The sequence below is a fragment of the Magallana gigas genome, chromosome 7, assembly GCF_963853765.1.
Source record: "Magallana gigas chromosome 7, xbMagGiga1.1, whole genome shotgun sequence".
Classification (NCBI taxonomy): domain Eukaryota; kingdom Metazoa; phylum Mollusca; class Bivalvia; order Ostreida; family Ostreidae; genus Magallana; species Magallana gigas.
In genome coordinates this window covers 34,510,411-34,533,759 of record NC_088859.1, presented here as the reverse complement: position 1 = coordinate 34,533,759, position 23,349 = coordinate 34,510,411, and the positions used below count along the sequence as shown (strand labels likewise).

General features: G+C 32.4%; 2 protein-coding genes across 2 annotated transcripts; both read right to left on the bottom strand.

Annotated features, from left to right (window-relative positions):
- Window positions 1-2,400: 2,400 nt before the first annotated feature.
- Window positions 2,401-3,368, bottom strand: LOC105319849 (uncharacterized). Its single transcript, XM_034458064.2, has 2 exons — window positions 3,103-3,368; window positions 2,401-2,585 (listed from the first exon to the last, which is right to left on the bottom strand). Exons 1-2 carry the CDS (start codon window positions 3,275-3,277, stop codon window positions 2,446-2,448), a joined length of 315 nt encoding a protein of 104 aa, XP_034313955.2. The 5' UTR covers window positions 3,278-3,368; the 3' UTR covers window positions 2,401-2,445.
- Window positions 3,369-11,854: 8,486 nt separating this feature from the next.
- Window positions 11,855-21,719, bottom strand: LOC105348842 (hippocampus abundant transcript 1 protein). Its single transcript, XM_011458408.4, has 13 exons — window positions 21,559-21,719; window positions 20,274-20,369; window positions 17,832-17,894; window positions 16,448-16,575; window positions 16,120-16,234; window positions 15,393-15,611; window positions 14,149-14,262; window positions 13,967-14,038; window positions 13,674-13,786; window positions 13,415-13,512; window positions 13,111-13,286; window positions 12,583-12,748; window positions 11,855-12,046 (listed from the first exon to the last, which is right to left on the bottom strand). Exons 1-13 carry the CDS (start codon window positions 21,643-21,645, stop codon window positions 11,994-11,996), a joined length of 1,500 nt encoding a protein of 499 aa, XP_011456710.3. The 5' UTR covers window positions 21,646-21,719; the 3' UTR covers window positions 11,855-11,993.
- Between the last annotated feature and the right edge of the window lie 1,630 nt (window positions 21,720-23,349).

The following is a 23,349-nucleotide window of genomic DNA, read 5'->3' as shown; positions in this document are numbered from 1 at the left end:
AATAGAAAACCACCGTCCGGATAAAAACGGTACGCTGTATCGTTTCGCTGTGGTAGTCATTGTCATTCATGAGATTTTTCTGTTCATTTTTTTATATGCATCTTTATATTTAAAAAATTTCAACTCTCTACAATGTGAAATAATTTAAATAATCACTGTACACAGGTCCCACAAATCGATTTTTTAAAGCAAATATATATACATGTAATTTTGTCATAACACTTGAAATCGATATTTGACAACTGATTTTTTTTAATGGCTAATGATTGAAAAGCTTCCTTTTTCTTAAATTCTACTCATATATAAAATTTATATCAGTATGTAGGAAATTTCCATTGGAAAATTGTAATTGACCACATGTATAAAATGAAAAATTATGGTTTATAACTTAATTGTTTGTTAAATTTTGAATATTGATATTTTTAGAAACGCTGTTGAGGCCCTCATTGAACCAGAGTAATATTATTGTGGCCATGTACAATTTAAAGTTAGTTCAAAATTATTAATTAAGCAGGGTTTAAAAAAAAAATAAAAAAACGAGTACAGCTCAAAACTGCTTTAAAATATAGCCAGTTTTACAACTCTTATGAATTCATTTCTGTACATAACCCATTTGCTTAGATCAATTGTCGTTTGTCGGGGGTTTCTTCCAAAAAAATGAAACATTTTACAATGAGTAACTTTTTAAAGCTTTTATATACCGGTATATGCATTCTTTTCCATAAAAGTATATTCACTGTTAAAAACAAATAAATTGTTTTGCATGTGAAATAATTAAATTCTTATTCCCCTGCCCGAGTTCAAACCCTTTTCCTAGGTTTACCGGGAGGGGGAGGGTGGGGTCGGAGTCCCAGCTGGTTTTTGGCCATTTTCCTTTTCGCGTGAGATTTTTGACCGTTTAAAATTCAAAAGGATCGATTTATAGCCAAAAATACAAATTTTAAGTACTAGTATTTGGTTAATGTTTTTAACAATTATATTGATAAGACTGCGACCTACTTTAAATCGGTTGCTTTATTTTTTGATTACTGTATTATTATTTTTTTGTGTGGATTTTTGAAATTAGGGAATAATTTGACGATTTGTACTCAAGGAATGGGTTTAAAGCTAAAATCCTTTGTAAGGTTGGTTTTTCAAAATGATGGGGTAAGAAGTTGGGCGGAAAGGGGGTTTTGTAGTAGTTATCATATTTACTTATTTCTTTATTGTACTCAAAGAAGGAAACCAATGATGTAAAGATAAGACCACGGGAGTTTTCGAGGCAGAGAAAATATAATGAAAATTAAATACCAAAAAAGTGTCAAAAACAATTTATTGTGGCGATATATCTGACATTGATATCAACCATGTTTAATTGCATTCTAGATTTAATCAAACTGCAATACAGTTGAATCGTGAGACAAAATTGATCAATATGCACATTTCCGGACCATTTTTTCATATAATACTTGTATCGACGATATTGTATTTATGACATTGATATCGATATTGGTTTGGTTTTTTTTTTCTAATATGAATCAAACCATGCTATTCACCAATTAACCAATAACAAGGTAACTTTAAATAACGATATTGACGACATCATACAGATGGTGACAATATCGACATCGATACTGATCATCATTGTTTACATCAAAGATTGGGTGTCGATTTGAATTCGACCAATGCAAAAACACCTTTGATGACATCAATGCAATGATACAAAAGGGAATTAATTTTTTATTTGTTGACGGTAATGAACCGATATCTTATTGACAGCAAAGTGAACTTTTACCATTTGTTTATGACGATTCAACATTCATGTAAATGTTGACCTTGATGTATCGATATCAAAGTACAAATGTTGACCTTGATGTATCGATATCAAAGTACGAACACCTGACGTGTGATGTCTCAACAACTACATTGGTTGACATGTATTGATTGTAGCGAATCGATATCAACACGATATTGACGATAGCAACACCAAAGAAAGACATCATAGATCTAAATGTGAAATGACGTCTTGGCAAAAGTAATAGTATATCTATGTAAAAAAATTATGAATCCCTATTGTGGTTTCTTATTTTGATCGTAATTACCCAATTATAGAATTGCATTTTTACTTCTTGTTTTCAAAGATATCGTAAATTCTACCCTCTTTTTTCTTCGAGTGAAGATACATTGTAATTTAACTTTTTGACACTTTCCATAAATAATTTTCTGATCCTTTGTTCATAATTTGAACAACTTAAAATCATAGTCTTCATTAAACAAGGAATTTTACATTAAAATATTATACTAGTATAAAACTGAGATTTTTTTTCACAATAACAACTTTTTCAATATCAAATACCGTGATAAAGAACACCTCCTTAATTGATTGATATATTATATGTAGAGAGAGAAAAACAAAACAAGTTTCGAATCAAGGTTGTTTATTACAAGTAAATTGTAATAAGACAGTTATTGGACGCTGAGATTGACATATTTCTCCAGCCTCTCCATCTCTTTATGGGCGACTTCGATCTTCTTCTGGATGAGGGCCTCCTCCCTTCTCTGCTGAGCCAGCTTCTGTTTCTGGGACTGGACCTTTTCCTGATCGTCTGTTGAGAAGAAAATAATTAATAATAATCAGTTAAATTTGTGTTAGAATATTAAATCTTTTACAGTCTATTCACTCATTTTCTAATATATGACTTATGTTCTTATTCGTTCCACTTAACCGAACATAATTATTTACAACAATAACAAAACACATGATTAGTGAAGGAAGCGCTTATTTGCTGCATTTATTTACACGTACAAATACATAATTATTAAGATTCTTCAAACTTATTTCTGAAATAAAACAATTTATATTTTATTGTGCACTGTCCCTGGATTTTTAAATGGTACTAAATAAGTGGGTGGGTGGGTGGAGATTGTGTAAATGCGTCAAAGAAAAGCTTCGAGTGAGTGAAAATCGTGCTAAACTTGAATACCTGTTCTACAGGTTATACGCTATAAATAGTAGCCAATGGCTAAAGGTTTAAATATATAAAACCAAAACATATAACACGTGTTCTAGTACCTATGGTAAATGAATATAAACACCTAAACAATAAAATCGTTGTAACCTACCCCTCCATTTATCAAAATCCTCTTTCTTGAGCTCTGTCAATCTGCGTGGTGGCATCTTAGGCTCCTCCTCGGAGACAAACGTCAGACCGAAGGCCAGCCCACCCTTCTTCTCCGTCACGTCCTCAGTGACCATTGCTCGGCGCACCTTCTCGTACACCTCTGCCTCCTCCTTCATCACCCCCACCTTGTTTTTTCGCAAAACAACTCTGCAGCAACCCCATATCGATACACAACTTGACCGTATCAATCGCTAAGGCTTTTGATAGCAATATAATTGTGACGTCACAATAAGTTATCAATTGTGACGTTGCATATAGGTGAGTAACGACCGAGAACCATGGGTATAAAAACAACCGATGACTTTGTCATTGTGAGACAGTCCTTTCCCGAAATTGACGGCAAATTAAGCAGAATATGACTATACTATAAATTAATAATATAACCATATCGAAGGCTTCTGACATAAATCAGCTTTAACTGTCAATAAGAATAAATATGTACAACAAAGTCCTTGATGAAAGTATCAGTTGAGTACTACAACGTAATAAAATCATATTATTTTTGAAATACAAATGTTTGCAGCAAATGCTTGATGACGGTGCTATCAAGTGCTTAAACCCACTGTTATCCGATTTAATAAGTGTACAACAATTTATTTTTTTTAAAAATGTTGTAAAAAAGTGCTAACAAGTGCTTTAAAAAACTAATTCATGCAACCAAACGCTTGATAAAAAAATAAATCCGGTGCTATCCGATGCTTAAAGGCAAGTATCGCATAGCCCCCTAACTCCGTCACTACCCTAACTCCGTCACTTTCGGGAAACTCCTCGCCGTTTGAAATCAAGTACGATTAAGACGTCATTTTTTAAATGTCAAAAATCTTTAATCAAATGTCAACAATTTGCAACGGTTAAATTTAAGAATGTGTCAAAAAATAACAGAATTAAACCTTGTTCATTTTATGCACCATTAATTGTGTGAAATCAGCTAAAACTTTTTCACGGGTGCACTAAAATATCGATATTTCTGACATGCGGGCCCATTCGATCATCTACGGTGGTCAGCCATTTTTAGAGATGTCAAGATGAAACATATCACATGTAATACATTTTTGATTAAGGTAATTTACACATTTTTTTCAATCCGCAATAGCCTTTATGCACTATTATTGATGATAACGTCAAATCGCTCATGCCGTAACCTTTGCCTTATACAGGGTTATAGATATATCCGGTATATCGCTATTTAGAATATGATACATTTCTAAAAATGTAATAGATAAATATTACAATAAGTAATATATTAATTAATGATATAAAATATTTGAAATAAGTAAGGACATAAATCAAACGGCATCCATACATTCTGAAAAGGCCATTGTGATTGTTGTTTATTCTGGCGATCATTTCATTTCGATGAAATTAAATACAATTAAATTGTATGCACCATTTTTACTTATTATAACTTGGACTAGATACAAATGGAGTTTTAACTAAATTGTTAATGTGTCTTCATTCCCTGCCATATCATAGAGCATTGGGTGACGGAGTTGGGTTCATAAGATATAATAAGCACGCGTGATAAACGTCGTATTCAGAAAGCTTATTTGAATAAAAATAAAAATATTTTTGTAAAAATTTTTATAAATTATATTGTTTCATATTATATTTAGTGATTGCAAACGATAAAAACCACAAAAAATAATTTACAGAGAAACGCGGGAGGTTTTCTGCTTATGGTGACGGAGTTTGGGTACTCGGGGATATATGTAATATATATACAAAAGTGGAAGACGGTAAAAATTAATTTGGGCAACCTTGTGATTGATAAAAGATGTAACCAAGTGCTCAAAACTCAATTTCAAATATATGTGCAACCAAGTGCTTGATAGAAAACGGTGCTACCATGTGCTCAGAGCAAAATAAGTGAAATATATACAATATACAACAAGTTTGCGTGAATTTAATGCTTTATAAGAATGACAAAATGCTAAAACCATATACTAATGTGTGCAACCATGTGCTTTATGAATAATTAGTGCTACCATGTGCTTTAAACCATTAAATATATACAATAGAGTGAATCTATAGTTCTTGATGAAAATGACAGTGCTACAAAGTGCTCAAAACCATTTACTTATATGTGCAACCAAGTGCTTGATGAAAAATGGTGCTACCAGGTGCTTAAAACCAAATCTGTTAAATATCTACAAATACAGAAGTTTAAGGCATTAAACATAAATTTGTGCAACCTTGTGCTTTATAAAAGGTGCAATCAAGTGCATAAATTGTAAATTTATTTACAACCAAGTGCTTGATGAAAGAACGGTACTAGCTGGTGCTCAAAATATAAAAAAGTTAAATATATACAATAGTGATAATTCAGTGCTTGATAAAAATGATATCGATGGTGCTACCAAGTGCTCGAAACAGTATACTAATGTGACTGACTGATTAAAATAAAAAAAACTTGGTTCTAAAAAGAGCTCAAATATCAATAAAATATTCGTGCAACAATGTGCTCGATAAAATGTGCGACAAAGTGCTTAAAACTCAATTTTAAGATTGTGTGCAACCACGAAAACAAATTCCCGTGCTACCAGGTCCTCAAAGCCCAAATGCATGAAAGTAAAAACACTTGCGTGAAATTAATGCTTGATGAAAATGACAGTAATACAAAGTGCTAAAACCATTTACTAATGTGTGCAACCATGTGCTTTATGAATAAATAGTGCTACCGGGTGCTTTTAAAAACCATTATATATATAAAATAGTGTGTATGCAATTCTTGATGAAATTGACAGTGTAATAAAGTGCTTAAACCATACACTAATGAGTGCAACCAAGTGCTTGATGAAAAATGGTGCTACCAGGTGTTCAAAACCAAATGAGTCAAATATTTATTGTATTAACAAATGCATGAATCCATTGCTTAACTAAGTACTTGATAGAAATTAATTGTGCTACAATGACCAGGTGCTCAAAACAAAATACGTTTAATATGTACAAAAGTTTAAGCATCAAGAATCAATTTGTGCAACTTGTGTTGATAAAAAGTGCGATCAAGTGCTCAAAACTCAATTGTAAAAATATGTGCTACCAAGTGCATGATGAAAAACTGTGCTTCCATGTGCTCCAAACAAAATAAGTTAAATGTATACAAAAGTGTAAAATCTGTGCTTCATAAAATGGTGCTACCAAGTGCTCGAAACAATATATCAATGTGTGCAGCCAAGTGCTTGATAGAAAAATTAATTAAGGTACAATGACCAGGTACTCAAAACCAAATAGGTTAAGTATGTACAGAAGTTTAAGGCATTAAAAATTATTTTGTGCAACCTTGTGCTTCAAAAAAAGTGCGATCAAGTGCTCAAAACTCAATTATAAAAATATGTGCTACCAAGTGCTTGACGAAAAACGGTGCTACCTTGTGCTCATAACAAAATACGTTAATTATATATAGTGTAAAGTATGTGCTTGATCAAAATGATGTGCTACCAAGTGCTCGAAATAATATACTAATGTGCCTGATTGATGAAAAAAAACCATGTGACTGATAAAACGTGCTACCAGGTGCTCAATTTTAAAATTATGTACAACCCTGAAAAAAAATGTTGCTACCAGGTACTCAAAACCAGGTACATAAACCAGGTAAAAACACTTGTGTGAATTTAATGCTTGAGAAGAATGACACTGCAACAAAGTGCTAAAACCATACACTAATGTGTGCAACCATGTGCTTTATGAACAAATAGTGCTATCAGGTGCTCAAATACATTATGTATATATACAATAGTGTGAATCCAATTCTTGATGGGAAAAAAAGTGGAAAAAAGTGCTAAAACCATATACTAATGTGTGCAACCATGTGTTTTATGAATAAATAGTGCTACCAGGTGCTCAAATATATTATACATGTATATACTCTGTATACATTAGTTTGAATCCAATTCTTGACGAAAATGACAGTGCTATAAAGTGCTCGAAACAGTGTATTGATGTGTGCAACCATGTGCTTTATGAATAATTTAATAGTGCTACCGGGTAATCAAATATATTAAATATATACAATAGAGTGAATCCAATTCTTGACGAAAATGACAGTGCTACAAAGTACTAAAAACCATTTACTAATGTGTGCAACCAAGTGCTTGATGAAAAAATGGTGCTCACAGGTGCTCAAAACCAAATGGGTTAAGTATGTACAGAAGTTTAAGGCATTAAAAATTATTTTAAGCAACCTTGTGATTCAAAAAAAGTGCGATCAAGTGCTCAAAACTCAATTATAAAAATATGTGCTACCAAGTGCTTGACGAAAATTTAATCGGTGCTACCTTGTGCTCATAACAAAATACGTTAAATATATATATAGTTTAAAGTATGTGCTTGATAAAAATGATGTGCTACCAAGTGCTCGAAATAATATACTTATGTGCCTAATTGAAGAAAAAACCATGTGACTGATAAAACGTGCTACCAGGTGATCAAGTTTAAAATTATGTACAACTCTGAAAAAAAATGTTGCTACCAGGTACTCAAAACCAGGTACAAAAACCAGGTGAAAACACTTGCGTGAATTTAATGCTTGAGAAGAATGACGCTGCAAAAGAGTGCTAAAACTATACACTAATGTGTGCAACCATGGGCTTTATGAATAAATAGTGCTACCAAGAGCTAATAACCAAATACATTAGGGGGCTGGTTGGTCAATAAATTAATCATCAGATCTAATTAAAATTTTAAGAAATGGTATGTTTAGCTATAAAGTATTACTCCGTAAAATGCTATAAACCCAAGTGTTTTATTTGGTGCTAGGCAGAAACAGTGGTGCTACCAAGTGCTATAAACTCAAGTGTTTTTTTTGGTGCTAGAAAAAAATATGTGGTACTATCAAGTGGTACTTGTCAAACTCTGTGATGGCGTGTAGTACTATTGCGTGCGGTCACGTGCATGGTAGGATTAAGTATGGTGGTGTTCTCTGTTCTCAGAACGCAGTAATGCTTGTAGAGCTCAAGCTTGTAACATCACATCGTGCTTTATTCCTAATTTGATCAGAAAAGAATATTTGGTATTTCAAAATTAAACTAAAAATTATGGTAATTGTAACTCAAGTGAAACACATTTGATCGAAAGCAATATTTTAAGGCCGATGAATATTTCAAAAAGCTACTAAAAAGCTCTTAAAATGATATATATAGGATAAGACTATAAACATAGTCCCGGAGAGACGTGCAGCATGACCAAATCAATCTTAAGAGGAATCAATAAAATGTGGAATAGGTCGTGCGACCGGGAAAGAGACCGAAAAGAGACGAAAATTAAGATTGTGCGATATTAATATACTTACAGAGGCATAACTAATTACAAGTGTTACGTTTTAGTACGCCCTCTAAATGCAATACACTACAAACACTAAGTATTGTACTGTGCTGTTCTGTAAAATGAGAATGGATGACAATGAAAGTCTCCGATTTGTTTGTTTGTTTTTTATTTTTATTTTTTTTTTGGTCAGATGATCCACAGGAACACATGATTAAATGATGATCTCTGCGGATATTTGATCGAACCACAATAATTTATCACGTTTACTTCTTAACTTAAAATGGCATCAAACCCTAGATAAAAATTCCGAAGTAGCCGTTCTGGAGGATAATACCGTATTACAAACTCCGTACAATTAAGCACATGATCTCGTTGGATAAATAAAACAGACAGGCAAAATGGAACACTTTAAAATATTGCGATAAAAAAATGAGGACCGACTAGTTATAGCAGTTTTCATTTTTTTTTTTTTAATAGACGGTATGTAGAGGTAATTTTGAAACACATTACCTTTCAGTTCCATATCGTTTGTTCCGTTTCAAAATGAGAAGTTTGATATATTAGGATTTTCAAGCTCCTTCTCTTTCTGCAAGTCATGGCCTTTGGTTCTTGCCAACCTCACTGTCGAGGTGGTGCAATCCATACACCCATGACTAGCAGGAAAGAATTCTATCTCCTGCTCTTCTACCCAAAGGTCCCCTGAACGCTTATGATAATGTTCCGATTTTCATTCTTTATATATGTTTATTCTGCTCTACCCCAGAGGTCTATATCTTAATAATGCCTTAAGGGCATTCTTCTGTTTGCTGTTAAAATTATATTTCATTTAAGATAAACAGGAAATTCCTTAAACAAACCGGAAAATCAGCAGACAAAGAAAATGCCTCCAAGCTGTGCCACCATTCCCACACTAACTTGACTTGTTAATTTGTTGAGTATAATCTAAATTGTTACCACAAAAAGACATCTCTCAGTTTTCATTGTAAAACCTTTCCTCATTGTATTATGTTGAAATAAATAAATAAAAACTTACATTTTATCAAAACAAAATTTTAATAATTAAGCATCAATTTTTCCAATAGGTACACATCATACTAATACACCTTTCTTGTCTACAACAATTCTCACCATTTAATCACGAGAAAAAATATAAAAGAAAAAGGAAATCTTGTATAAAGTAAATTAATACTACTTTCAAGTGGACTGGTGGTGAATTCATCTCACAAAATAAAACTTGGATATTCATTCAGCTGTAGCTATAATTCTTAATGTTAAAGATGACATATTTAAGTGCAGAAATAACTGCTTCTCTTGACTCTTTAATGAAGAAACAATCAATCCAAATCCAGAGTCATCTTAACCACAGAAGTGGAATTAAATGTCGAACAACACACACATTGCACATCTGGTCATAGAAATCACGGGCCCTGGAAGTTATTGTAAATATATTGCATGTGCATGTATAAAAAACTAAGGGTAGGACACTCTTTTTGGGGCGTAATCGGGTTTGACGAAGTCTGGGCGTTCCTCAAACGAAATTTCGCAATAAATCGTTCAAGTATACTTTACTTACGACATATGTATACATTCGTTCCGCTCCAATGCTGTTACGTCGAAGAAAAGGGTGTTTTTATACATCCAAGTGCCTAAGAATTTCGCTAGACTGGTTTACATCCGGTTTAATCGCAGTGAATCGAAAGATAAGTTCTGATTGGTTAATAATAATATAAATCTGCTCGTCAATATAAGGTGGCGAAACTGATAACAATTTATGGTGAGTATGTATCAAATGTTTGAAAGGAGTTATGCATATAGATACTGGGTAGTTTGGCCTTTCAACAATGAAATGCGAGAATAATGAAGAAGATTGACAAATATCGATTAGAAATTAAAGAATTTATTTCATTATTGACCAATCAGAACTTACCTTTCAATTTACCTTTCGATTCACTGCGATTAAACCGGATGTAAACCAGTCTAGCGAAATTCTTAGGCACTTGGATGTATAAAAACACCTTTTTCTTCGACGTAACAGCATTGGAGCGGAACGAATGTATACATATGTCGTAAGTAAAGTATACTTGAACGATTTATCGCGAAATTTCGTTTGAGGAACGCCCAGACTTCGTCAAACCCGATTTCGCCCCAAAAAGAGTGTCCTACCCTTAGTTTTTTATACATGCACATGCAATATATTTACAATAACTTCCAGGGCCCGTGATAGAAATCATATTTTCAAAATTTTTACATTTTAGAAGATGAAATCATATACATGTATGACTAGAGGGGCGGAAACGTACTTCATATTCAAAATGATCTGGTGAATACCAAGATTTTTTCTTTTAACAACTATTGAGCAGACATTTCAAGCCTAAGAAAAGTCAAAAGGAATATTATTTAGGAAAGCTTGTATCATGGTGAAATCCTAAAATGCTACAAAAAATATTGGTAAAAGGTTGTTTTCTCTGTATCTTGCCTATCATAAAAGAAAGTGTACACAAAATGACAACTACATGTATGTCCAATATAAACAGAGCCGACTTCATCCAGGAATATATTGCTGTTTATATTACTGATTGTCTTTTGATTCAAAATGATTCTTCATGTTATTGAATTAATGTATTTCATGAAAAGATAATAATAAATAAAAATAAACACAACTAAATATCTACAATCTTGCTGAATGAAATGTCAAAAGTTGGAGGAAAGATGAGAAGCACTGTCCTGTTTCGTTCCAACTGATATTTTCATTATAGACTGTGGAGAATACCTATACCCTTCTATAATGAATATAACAAGGGGAATTTGGGGTGTACGTGATATAAATACTCATTCATTTGATATTCATGGATATCAACACAAAGTTTGAAAACTACATGTATCACAATATGCAAGAACAAAATACTTGAAAAAAGTTAAAAGTCATCTAATCATCTGACATAGCATTCATTGCCATCTTTCTTTCTAATTTTCTCTCTCTTCATACAGCAGAAAAGTCCACTTACATTAAAACAAATTCACAGGGGTGCAGATGTTTTACCTCTAAAATCGGATTTTTCAGTGTACAAGTGTATTACAAATTTCAAACGTCTGATTTCAACAAACACCTGCCACCTTCACAACATACAGCTGTACATACAAAAAATTAATTAACTTGCACAATTTCTTACTACAACTTAAAACATTTTCTTGGAAAATATATATAAACAAGCTAAAATAAACAGAATGTCGTACATTATAATTAAAACACTTTGTCTCACATAGAGACACTTGGCGCACTAGATTGGCACATTGAAACAATATTAAGCAACAGGAAAATCAGAGTCTCTTGTTACTTGAACAGAAATTCTTGAACTGAAAAATTATAGGCTTAAATTTGGTTTTACAAGTAAAAGCACCTTGACAAATCTTTTTCATTGAACCACTGCACCAAAATAAGTTCATCCTTCATCAATCTGGGTGATTTCGTCCTTGTTTTTCCAAATGTTCAGTACTTCAACCATTTGCACTCATCACAGTCCATTGAGACCGTAGTTTGTCTCCATTTCTTGGTCCCTTTCACGTTTGAGTCTATGGATTTTGATCTGCATCACTGATTAGGGGAGACTGGTCTTCTATTGAGCCTTGGAAAACATCAGATTAGAAATCTCAAATAAAATACTGATATGTTCAATTCATTTAAAAGATCAGTTAGCTTTACTTCTACACTACTTATATATAGCATAGAAAGATTTAAATATTGATCTACCAGTAAACTTATATATAAAGCTGGTTAGTAACTGGTTGGTAACAGTTTAAACATTTTACCAATCCCCCCCCCCCCCCCCCCAAAGTACTAACTGCTGTAATCCAGTTTTTACTTTTATAAATTGTTGACACTATTGAATTCATTTAACAGAATGCACTTAAATAGTAAAATACTGATAAGGAAAAATTATCCAATCATTATTAGAATTGCAGCTGTACATCTGCAAACTGTTTTATGAATAGAGAGTACACAAATCTCAGGCAGTTGTTTTGTACAGCTGCTGTTGACAAAACCATGTATATATACAGACAACAGACAAACAGATAGCTGGTTCAAACACACTCCAAAACTTTGTTTGCTGAGGTGTAATAAATGTATTAAATTCACAGTCAAACATCTTCCTATTCTTACCATTGTCTAGACCAAATGCTTGCAGTGTTAGGGAGTTTCTTCTCCTGACTTTTGATTTGCCAATGTGAATAGTGCCATGAGGATTTTCTGGCATGAAGACGGCTACTAACAGGGCCATGATGACTAGAATAGCACCAAAAGCAAACGGGGGCCCCGGGACAACACTCTGTAACAATGAACAAACCCTCTCTTACATCTTGTCATATGACACAGATGCATTTACATATCATTTTTATATTATAACCTTTCAGTACATACATGTACCAGAGTATTGATCTGTTTGTAGCATCTATTGACACAATATGTACATGAGGAATCATTATGTTGTGTATATAATAAAATAACCTATCAAAATATCAATTACAATTAATATACCTAATATAAAATATCACATATAAATAATTCAGATTTGTCAAATGTTAACACAAGGACTTCTTAAAAGAATATTGAAGTATATATGTAAAAGGGCTCAGAAGACAGATAAAAATAAATCATTCAAAACATAAAATCCAACTGAAATTTATGTACCTGTATTGCAGAGGAAATCTGATGGTATGTGTTATTTTCTGAAGAATGAACATCACTCTGTGTGTCTGAAGATTCATTAAGATCCACATGAAACAGATAGAAAATGAAACCGAAGAGAGCAGGTCCTAGACCATTACACAGTCCCCTAATACCCGTGATGATGCCCTGGGCAACTCCTGTAAAGAACAGCAAAACAACAATGGAGCATTTATCGTTAACATAGCATACATATTTGTCAAACTGGAAGAATACATGAGTAAAGAAGAAAAATGAACATTGACATTTTTAGAGAGAACCCAATTACCTTGCTGGTCTGCACTAGCGTGGGAAGATGCAAACGCACTGATGGCGGGATACGTTACGCTTGACATGGCAGCAATACAACCAGCCATCCACATCACCCTGTGTCAAACATAAAGTAAATCATTAACTACATTGTTTAGTGTATTTCAATTACTGAAGCCCAGAACCATGATTACTTTAAACAATGTTTGAAGAACGTACTTATTTCAGGTTTATATACCAGTAATAAATTTTATTTGTTTTATTGTTTGGAACAATACCATGTCTGCGATCCAAATCCAAAGCAAGCCAGCTGGACAATTTCAAATACAAGGCCAAACATGATGGCACCTTTGTGTCCCACATACTTCATCAACAAAGCTAAGATAAGGGTCTAAAAAACAAATGATAAACATTACAATAAAACCTACTCTGGGTGTGTGTCCACACTATCTTTCCTGTACTATACTGTTTAAAATTTGAAACTCCAAAACATGTATTCAAACAATAAAAATCCCATAAATACTGTTATTCCTTTCTTAACTTGTATTACAGATATAAATAAGAATCTTACTTGAGCAACAACAGACAAAACTCCAACCATGGCTATATAAGAGGCAACTTCTGATGCAGAGAACATCATAACCTAAAACAAAGGGACACAATCTCTTAGTTATTTTGAAACTCTCAACCATAATTCATTATTTAACTGGATTTGGATGCTGGGTATACCTGTAATGAAACAAATGTACTTACTAATCTCAGGTAAACAAAGAAACATGAGTACTCCCCTGCCTCTGGTAGGTAGGACAGTAGAACTGCTACACACAGCAATAGTATTAACTTGTCATGACCTAATTTCTTCAATGCCTGCAATGAGAATTACAGAGAACTCATCTTTTAGCTATGCTGAACCCTATTCAGATATGCCCATGTAGATTTACAATCAAAATCTGCAAATAATAAAACAACAAGTTCACACCAAGGCTTTTGATAATTTCTTAACCTTTTAAGGTAATCAATTTTCACCAAATGAATTTATAATTAAATTTTTCAAAGATGGGTACTAAAGTCTCATGTTAAAGAAAGAATCATATTTTTAATTTACAGATGTACTTTACATCACAACTATAAAGACCATAACAATGCCAGTGTAACAACGTGTTACTGTGTTTTTATAATTGCAGCTGTTCAAATCAATATATATTCCAATGACTGAGAATTTGGTTATGAAATTTTTGGTGGAAAATAAATCGACCGGAAGCTAAGGTTGTTTCCAAAAACCTTAACACCAAGGGCCACTGGCATATTCTTCCATAATTCTTCCTACAAGGGAACTATACCTATATACTGCTGCATAAAATCATGGAAACTTCTAGTATATTGCGAATTGTTTCACTTTGCATTGCCATTCTAGAAGTGGATATCTGAATACTTGTCAGCCAACAAGAAAATATTAACAGGTGATTTAGTTTTTTTTCACAGATGACAATAAGTTGATATTTGATTTTATGGAATAACAATCGTAATATTATGATTAACAAGAGAAATTACATGTATAATACACATTTTGATGCATTTATTGATTGATACATCTAAAAAAATCTAGTTGTTGTAGACATAGAAACAGAACAACAGTTTACATTAACGAGTGATCAATAATGATGCACTTTAATGTATCTCGAGAGTGCAGTAGAACATGCAGCAACATTTAAGAACAAAATATGAAAGCAACAAATCCACGCTAAAGATATCCCTTCGAGGTACAATTCACATTACCGGTACATGCATCTTGCCTTTGATGAAAGCAGACTCTATTTTATCTATTTTCTGGATGAGATAAATTTATATTTCAAAATAATTATGGTAAAAGCATTTGTAAAATACAACTTTCAACTCGTTTAAAGCTACCTGCGCTAATATCCAACAAACATGAAACTTGAAAGTGGAAAAAAGAAGTGAAAACATCTCAGACCAAATAGGCACTCAGTAGAACTCACCCCTAATGGGTCTGCTTTCTCCCAAGAGATCTGAGATCCCCAGTTTGCTGTGCGCAGTTTATCTGGAAGAGACTCTGGGACCATCACTAATATGAACAGAACATCTAACACTGCGATAGCTGTAGCCAGCCATATCACAAAATTGTCACTGTACACTTTTCCTAAGTAGGCACCTAATGCAGGACTAGTCACTAAACTGGCTGCAAACGTAGCCGACACCTGAAATAAAAAGGCAAATAAATAAACATTGATTTAGTATCTGCAAGTGTTTAGTTTTATCAGATCTAAAATCACAGAATTGCTGGTGCTGTATGTAAAATGATGTACAAATTTAAATTTCAAAAATATGCAAGTCATTTTTTCCAATTTTAGAATCATTTTGATAGAAAAGCAAAATTGGCAAATTTTCTGTGCTTTTTACTTTGAGTACCCAGGGTAAAATTGATTTCAAAATAGTGAACAAAACAGAACAATAGATTACCACAATTTGCTGCAAACTTTATTTTTGTCAACTTTATTTGACAACATTCCTGATATAAACTGACATGTGTCATCAAATTTTCAAAACAGAGCCTTCTTTGATAATTATTATTTTGTCATGAATTAAAAGACTGGTTCACTGCAAGGAAATTTCACTTTTGGGTCTTGCAAAACTCATCATTTATAATCATTATACAGTATTTGGCAAAAAAAAAAAAAAAGGAGATAAAAGCCATTAATTACGCACCAGTCCATAGGCTTGACCTCGGTCTTCGTCTGTAGTGATATCAGCAACATAAGCAAAAACTACGCTAAAGGTGACAGCAAATATACCCGATATAGAAAGCATGGCAAAATACCACCTGCAATATGGAAACAAGAACCTTTTTTTAATATTCTCGAACATGTAGAAAGCAAATTAAGGTATTTTCTACTTGAAAATTTATTAAGGATGTACATTATACAAGTATTAGATTTATGATAAATTCAATATTGTTAGGATATTGAGATAGAAATTTATTTTTTAACAGATGAAAAAATCAACACAAGACAACCAAAAACAAAAATAAACCTACATGGGACTGATTTTCATCAGTGGTATGGGTGCACATGTGAATGAGACAGTAATTAGAAGAAATGGCTTTCTCCCCAGTGTATCAGACATAGCCCCTACCAGAGGGGCACTCAGAAAGGACAGCAATCCCTGCAGGAAAAAAGTGCAATTTGAAAATTATGAGCATTATGCAATAATCCAATAATTCTATGATTGAATTTCATCATTTTAGGGCATCGAAAGAGGGAAATGCCAAAGAGACTTGTTGCTAAAATTATAAAAAAAAAAAAAAAAGAGAAAATGCTCGCTACACTACATGTATTTCATCAATTCAAAAATCTAAGAACCTGTTGTTAAACAGTTTATTTTTTATTTTCATACAAATTCTTCTAAAAGGTTTTAATTAGACTTTCACCAAATTAAACCCTCAGAATCAGTCTCTTTTTAAAATAAAAACACATTAATAAAGAAAACTTTTATTAGGATATGATCAAAACAAAATACAAAGATCTTGCCCTATGGAAAAGCAAACAAGTTCATTTGATTCCATCCCCTGATTGCTTATGTGTATTCAGCCTTCATGAAATTTACACAAGCAAACTTCAAACAGATTTAAAGAATATATACATTGGTTTATTCATGATTTGTTGGCAAATGAGTTGAATACACCCGTCACTGTATCTGAAGAACCTTAACATGGGAATACAACACCTATTAAATATTCATGAATTATTTCAAGTAAAAATCATTTTTTTAAAATGCATTTTGTGCTCCATATCTTCTTATTTATTTATTACTGCATGAACTGATCGGGAATACCCACTCAGCGACTTTTACTTTTAATGATTGTCACAACATGGTGAATTTCAACCCCCACTGTAAAGCTGTTAATGTTACCAATATTGGGTGTCTATCTCTGTAGTGCAATGGGTATAGCTTTGGTTTACTGACCAAGAGGTCCTGAGTTCAAATTTTGCAAGAACTTTCATTTTTAGGAATAGAAATGAATTTCTAAAAGTTTATTTTTTCACTGAAAAATTGAACCTTTTTACTCATTAAATATATGCTAGATATCTCTAAGGAATATAGAAGTTTGGGTTTGTATGTGAAACTTTTCCTATAGGTGCGAAAGACGCTAATAAAATTAATGTACATAAAACAAAGTATTAAAGCCATAGTTTTATAGCTTTCATAAAAACTAAGACTGAATAATGCAACTTAAAAAAAAAAATTCATCAAAATATCCAGTAGGTATCCACTAAATATATCCAGAACTACAATCATCAATTCATAGTCAGTAAACAATTTTCCCTTGGGTAATGGTTGCACTCTCATAACATTCTTTACACCTTGCATAGTGTTTTTTGCCTGCAGACATAAATATCTTAGCATTGAATGTAGCTTACCTTTACTCCTTGTATTAGCCCATTCATAAGAAAAGTGTGATTGGCAAATGTGTTATTCAATACCTGTTGAAAATAAAAAAGTAAATATTAGGTTATTACAGATTTGATTATTGTAATTTCGACATGGTTTTTTTTTTCAAATAGTGCATCATATTGGTTAGATGCTTTAGAATTTTTTTCTGGGCTACCTAAAAACATAAACAATAGCTACAATACTGTGACACTCAAATATTTACAATTATAATAAATGTGGAATGTGTGTATTTTATACAAGACATTACCATTTAACAAATTTAGTAAACACGTAATTTCAAGCTAAACAATGGAGCAATTAACATACTAAAGACCTAACTATATCTTTTTATGAATTGTTTGCCATCAATTTTAGCAGTTAATTAAACTGTAGGTAAGTAACGCTGCACCAAATTGATGATCATTATTTTTTACATTGATGATCATTATTTTTTACCTATGAATATTAATTTACTGACATATATTCATAGACTGCAGTACATCTCATAAAACTTTAAACTATGCATCATAAATAAAAATTATCAATGCATTACAATGAAGTGTATGTCAGTCCAGCGAAAAAAATGGTTTTTTTTGCCTTTTAGTAATGGTAGGTATCTCAATCCACAGCAGCAGTTGAACATGAACAGTATGACCCACAATGGTTTCTAGGTTATCGCCCTACCATCAGATCGTTACTGTATACAATATGTTAAATTGTCATTATATTCATCAGCAGAATCATTCTGTGTTTGTGCATACATGTATGTAAATCATTGCACAAAGCATCAATCCATATAGAAGTAACAGCTGAGTACCGCCATTATGTGAGGCAATGCCAAAAAAATCTGCTACCTAAACTTCTATTTATCAGAAATCTGTTGTTACATTGTTACATCACAAGTGTTGATGAAAATATGAGGAAATTAAGGTCGCCATCTGTAATCTGTTATTTAATATTGGTACTTCAGAAAATGATTTTGCAAAAGTTGTAACACTATACACAAAACTGGCCAGAAGTCATCAGTATGACTGTGAAGCAGTTAAAACTTTTGACAATTAATGGTGAGATTTCACCACCATCAAATGATCTATAGCAGTAAAATCTCGAAGCAAGGACATTTTTTTCTTTCTTTACAAAACTATATTTCCCCACAGCGGATATGTTTTTTAATAAATGATAGAATCTATCAAAAATTATGTCTCGTTATTGGTTTTACAAAAAGAGTTCCTGTTATGAACTTTAATATATGGAGAGTGTGTACAGTTTTTTTGTGACCTTTAGCTTCCTTGATTGACTTTTATATTTGGTTTTCACCTTTTAACATTATGACAATACATTTTGGAAACACTAATTTCTATGCAAAATATAACAGAGTGCAGTAAAAAAAAGAGTTTATTTTTAAATGTATTTAAAACAAAACATTTTTTTTATTCATATATGCTTGTCAAGTCAATTTATTTCTACCAGTTTGCTTCGTTGAAAACTAATATTTACCAATTTGAATAGGTCAGGGTATGAGGACACTTTTCCTATATCTCCTTTTTCGATTCTGAGACAGAGTTAGTGTGTATTTCAGTTAAAAAAATAAGTAGACACAAGCATCCAAGGGCTCTATGATTGAAAAGTAAACACATACCACAGCAAAATATCTGACAGGAATTTTCCTACGAACACAAGCACTTTTATGTGCCTCAGATTATAAGACATCCTGTATTTTATGAAAACTACAAAAAACTTGAATCACATGCACCTGATACTTGAATCAAAGAACTCACTCACAAATTGAGGATATTAAGTAGAGAAATATTGATTTCAATAATGCATTTCATCTATGATAGTTTTGGGTTCTGCTGTTGTTTTGTAACATTCTGCAAGCTGATCAGTATCAACTATATTATATCATAACACTGGTAATCATTGATCAATTTAGTAAGACCATTCTCTGCATGTATACTTATTATTGACTGGACACTGCCAGACTGAATTAAAGCCATTATTAAATTTTTTTGTTTTTATGATAAAAAAATCTTTCATAATTAACATATAGTTGTAAGACATCAAATAGTAAAAAAAATTCTTTCACCCATTTTCTTCCAAAATATATGGTACTGGTGGCGGTCAGTAAATCACATATTTTCTTCCAACATATATGTACATGTAAATCAAAATTATCTTTTTAAATAAAAGAATACTCTCAAAATGATTTAATATAATTCAATGTGCATTATTTTCCCAAACGTATAAAAAAAAATTGAAAAAGTCGTACCACACCTCTAACAAAATAAAGTTTGTTTCCTCTGGACACTTTGTAAGCCAAATGACAAACATACCATGCAAACACCTTGCTGTGTAAATTTACAAATTTTCACACAACAAAATATTTATAATCACAGTACGAGACAGTATAAGAGACTGAACTGACTTACATCAATGATTGGAGAGGTGAGCAGTCCCCAGGCAAAGAACTCCAGGAAGATGACAATCAGGGCGTGGTACACACTGGCCTGCCCCTGACTGGGGTCCTACAACAAAACACTGGCTTTAGTTTTCATTCATAATTATTGTTCCATGATTGTCATATAATATTTTCATTTAATGGCTGAAAGATTAAATCATAATTAAAGCATGTAATAAGTCAATCAGTTAGAATCTGTTTTTATCATGACTAACAAAAAATCTTAAGATTGAATAGTGTTTATATTCATTAAAATACATTTACAAAGAATACTTTTAAGATGTGTATAATTTTCAATGACTCTCAAGTCTAGATGTGTAATTGACAAGTTTGAATTAACAAACACCAGAGTCAATAAATAATCTTTGGTAAAATGTGAATCCAAATCAGGGCATGTAAATGTGTTTCAATATAATGTATAATCCATTTATGCTTCTCTAATTTATTTTTAATTAACCCTTCCTTAATAAAAGCCAAAAACACTACAGCACACTAGTGTTTTATCATGTACTGTACACAAGTATATTAACACTTCACCCTTGCCAGGCAGATGATAGGTGTTTTGTTTTTTTTTTTACAATAATCATGTTTAACATTACTGCATTTTCCTCTTAAAAATACTTAAAATCTAAGTAGTATGTAACATAGGTCATAAGGATTTTCTATTAATCCTTAAAATACAAACACTGTAGTTGCAAGTACTTGTATATTTAGGTCAAATCCATTTGATGCTCCTATCATGCCATGCAGATGTTTTAATACTTTGGCAAAACACCATTTGAATAATAAGTTATAACATATGTACACATTATAAACAATTATACGTATTTATATAACGTTATCATTGTTATAAGAAGAATTTATTTCCCTGATAACTATAGTCCCATATCAATTACTATTAACAACATAGAACGATCCATCAGTTATTGAAAGTAAAATAATTTATTTTGCCTTGTAGACACAGTTATATAGCATGAACAACGTGACACCACACGACATATGAACAGAACTTAGAAGAGGAAATTCGAACCCAGCGTCTTGGGCGTTATTTGCCATCTGCTGGTCTCATAAACTTGTATAAGATGACTGGATATAAAAATATAAAATCGCGAATTTCATGAATCAACAAGTATTGTCCGATCTTGATGTAAAAGTTTCCTTGCCAGTACACTTGTGACGACATATCATTGCGACACATAAACACACAAACAAAACTTACCACTTTCATTTATATCGATAAAAGTACTTTTACTTACCATTCCATTCTCTTTCATGTGACTTTTCCGGGGGCCCCATATTATTTTCCCAACCACGCGTTTCTTTCTACCCATACTAAAAGTCATCCATACACAACAGAAATCATTTTATTTTCACTATCGGCCCATTTTCTCAAACGACCATGAACTTGGAAATAAACCACAGTTCCGCAGTTAATATTTAACATAAAAATGGCGCGAAAACTTGAACTTCGTAATTTTTCAATCTATGACTAATTTTGGGGTTTTTTTGGTACCTTTATACCGTGTTCTGTTTAGAACTATCTTAACAAGAGCTTATACTTTGGGTAGTTGGTGTCAAACAGCAATGTGACGTAGACCTGTCTATTTCATTGCTGGCCACCCAGCGGTATCAGGAGAAAACGTACCCAAGAGAAAACGTACCCAGGAGAAAACGTACCCAATCTCTAGGGTACGTTTTCTCCAAGAGAAAACGTACCCTATGAAAATCATAATTATACTACTTATACTCTGTCCCGAGTTTTTGCTTCCACCACTTTTTGCATGATATTTCAATAAGAGTAATTACCTTTGTGCTCAAACTACGTTCATCCACTAATATAAAAAAAGTCCAGATTATCTGTTTTGAAACGCCCCCTCTACCGCTTCAGGTTTCAATACACATCCCGAAATTGAAAGTCTACGGAGATTTTGCATTGCAACAGCCATTAATAAGCCCGGATGATAACGTTAAAAAATTGCGCGATGTATTCCGAGTGTATTCCGAATGGAGAAAAGATGTAAACATTCCCCATTATAAATCTCCGTAAGGAATCTGTTTTCGTTCCTGTGAATTTTTCTGAGTGGAAAGGGATAATTTTTCAGTGAAGATATCTTCGATAAATTCCCTTTTAACGATTTCAACTGTATTTCTTTCACAGGCATGTGTAATTTTATTTAAAATCATCAAAAAGCGATGGAAGCAATAACTTGGGACAGACTTTAATAGTTTTAAATACTATTTTGCATAATAAATATACAGAAATGTAGGAGTTTTATAGATATATGAATTTAATACTTTATAATTTTAAAGGGGTTGGACATATTAAATAATTTTCAAATGCTACTTTAATGCATATTTCAATGCATAGATGTATAGAAATATATTCATTTTATGAATATTATCTTTATAATAATTGTAGCAACTTTTATTTTAGTACGAATTTAATAATGACCTGTCATAAAGTGTTATCTGACTACTTCTTCTAATTATCCATTTATCGGTAGCTTAGCCTTACCGATTTTAGTTTTTCCATGCGAGATCCCCTGATTTTAATTATAGTGATAATCAATTAAATACCTGAGCAGCATGTCAGTGGCGTCAGAAGCAAATTTACTGTTCAATGTTACATTTCGTAGTAGTTTCCATGTGAACTTGGTTTTATTAAGCAACTTTGTTTTATAGATAAATTTCAAAAAGTGCAAAAAAAATAAAAATTAACTAGAGATTGGGTACGTTTTCTCCTGGGTACGTTTTCTCCTGGGTACGTTTTCTCCAGCATTCCATCTATGAAATCAGGGCCGTATAATATATATACGTCCTGATGAAATCAACTAGATTTGTCTGGCTTTTTAGCTAAGACTACGCAATCAGTGCACATTTCGCTTGAAACCGCGTCATTTTTAACTTGTTTTGACGCAAGAAATAGATAGTTACGTCCAACCGAAAGTCCAAGGTTTTGTTAAAATGGTTCCTAAAAATTGTTTATTAGAAAGATACACAATAGGGACCGCCAGATGTCAATCAGTTGCCAATCTGTTATTTTTGTC

What these genes read in the sequence shown, in the direction of transcription:
- LOC105319849 (XM_034458064.2), bottom strand. Translation starts at nt 3,277, where the DNA reads ATGAAGGAGGAGGCAGAGGTGTACGAGAAGGTGCGCCGAGCAATGGTC. An exon ending in GGATTTTGATAAATGGAGGG is followed by an intron (nt 2,586 to 3,102) that starts GTAGGTTACAAC and finishes TCTTCTCAACAG; the next exon opens with ACGATCAGGAAAAGGTCCAG.
- LOC105348842 (XM_011458408.4), bottom strand. Translation starts at nt 21,645, where the DNA reads ATGACTTTTAGTATGGGTAGAAAGAAACGCGTGGTTGGGAAAATAATA. An exon ending in AGAAAGCAGACCCATTAGGG is followed by an intron (nt 14,263 to 15,392) that starts GTGAGTTCTACT and finishes TTCTCATTGCAG; the next exon opens with GCATTGAAGAAATTAGGTCA. An exon ending in CGCTAGTGCAGACCAGCAAG is followed by an intron (nt 13,287 to 13,414) that starts GTAATTGGGTTC and finishes TGTTCTTTACAG; the next exon opens with GAGTTGCCCAGGGCATCATC.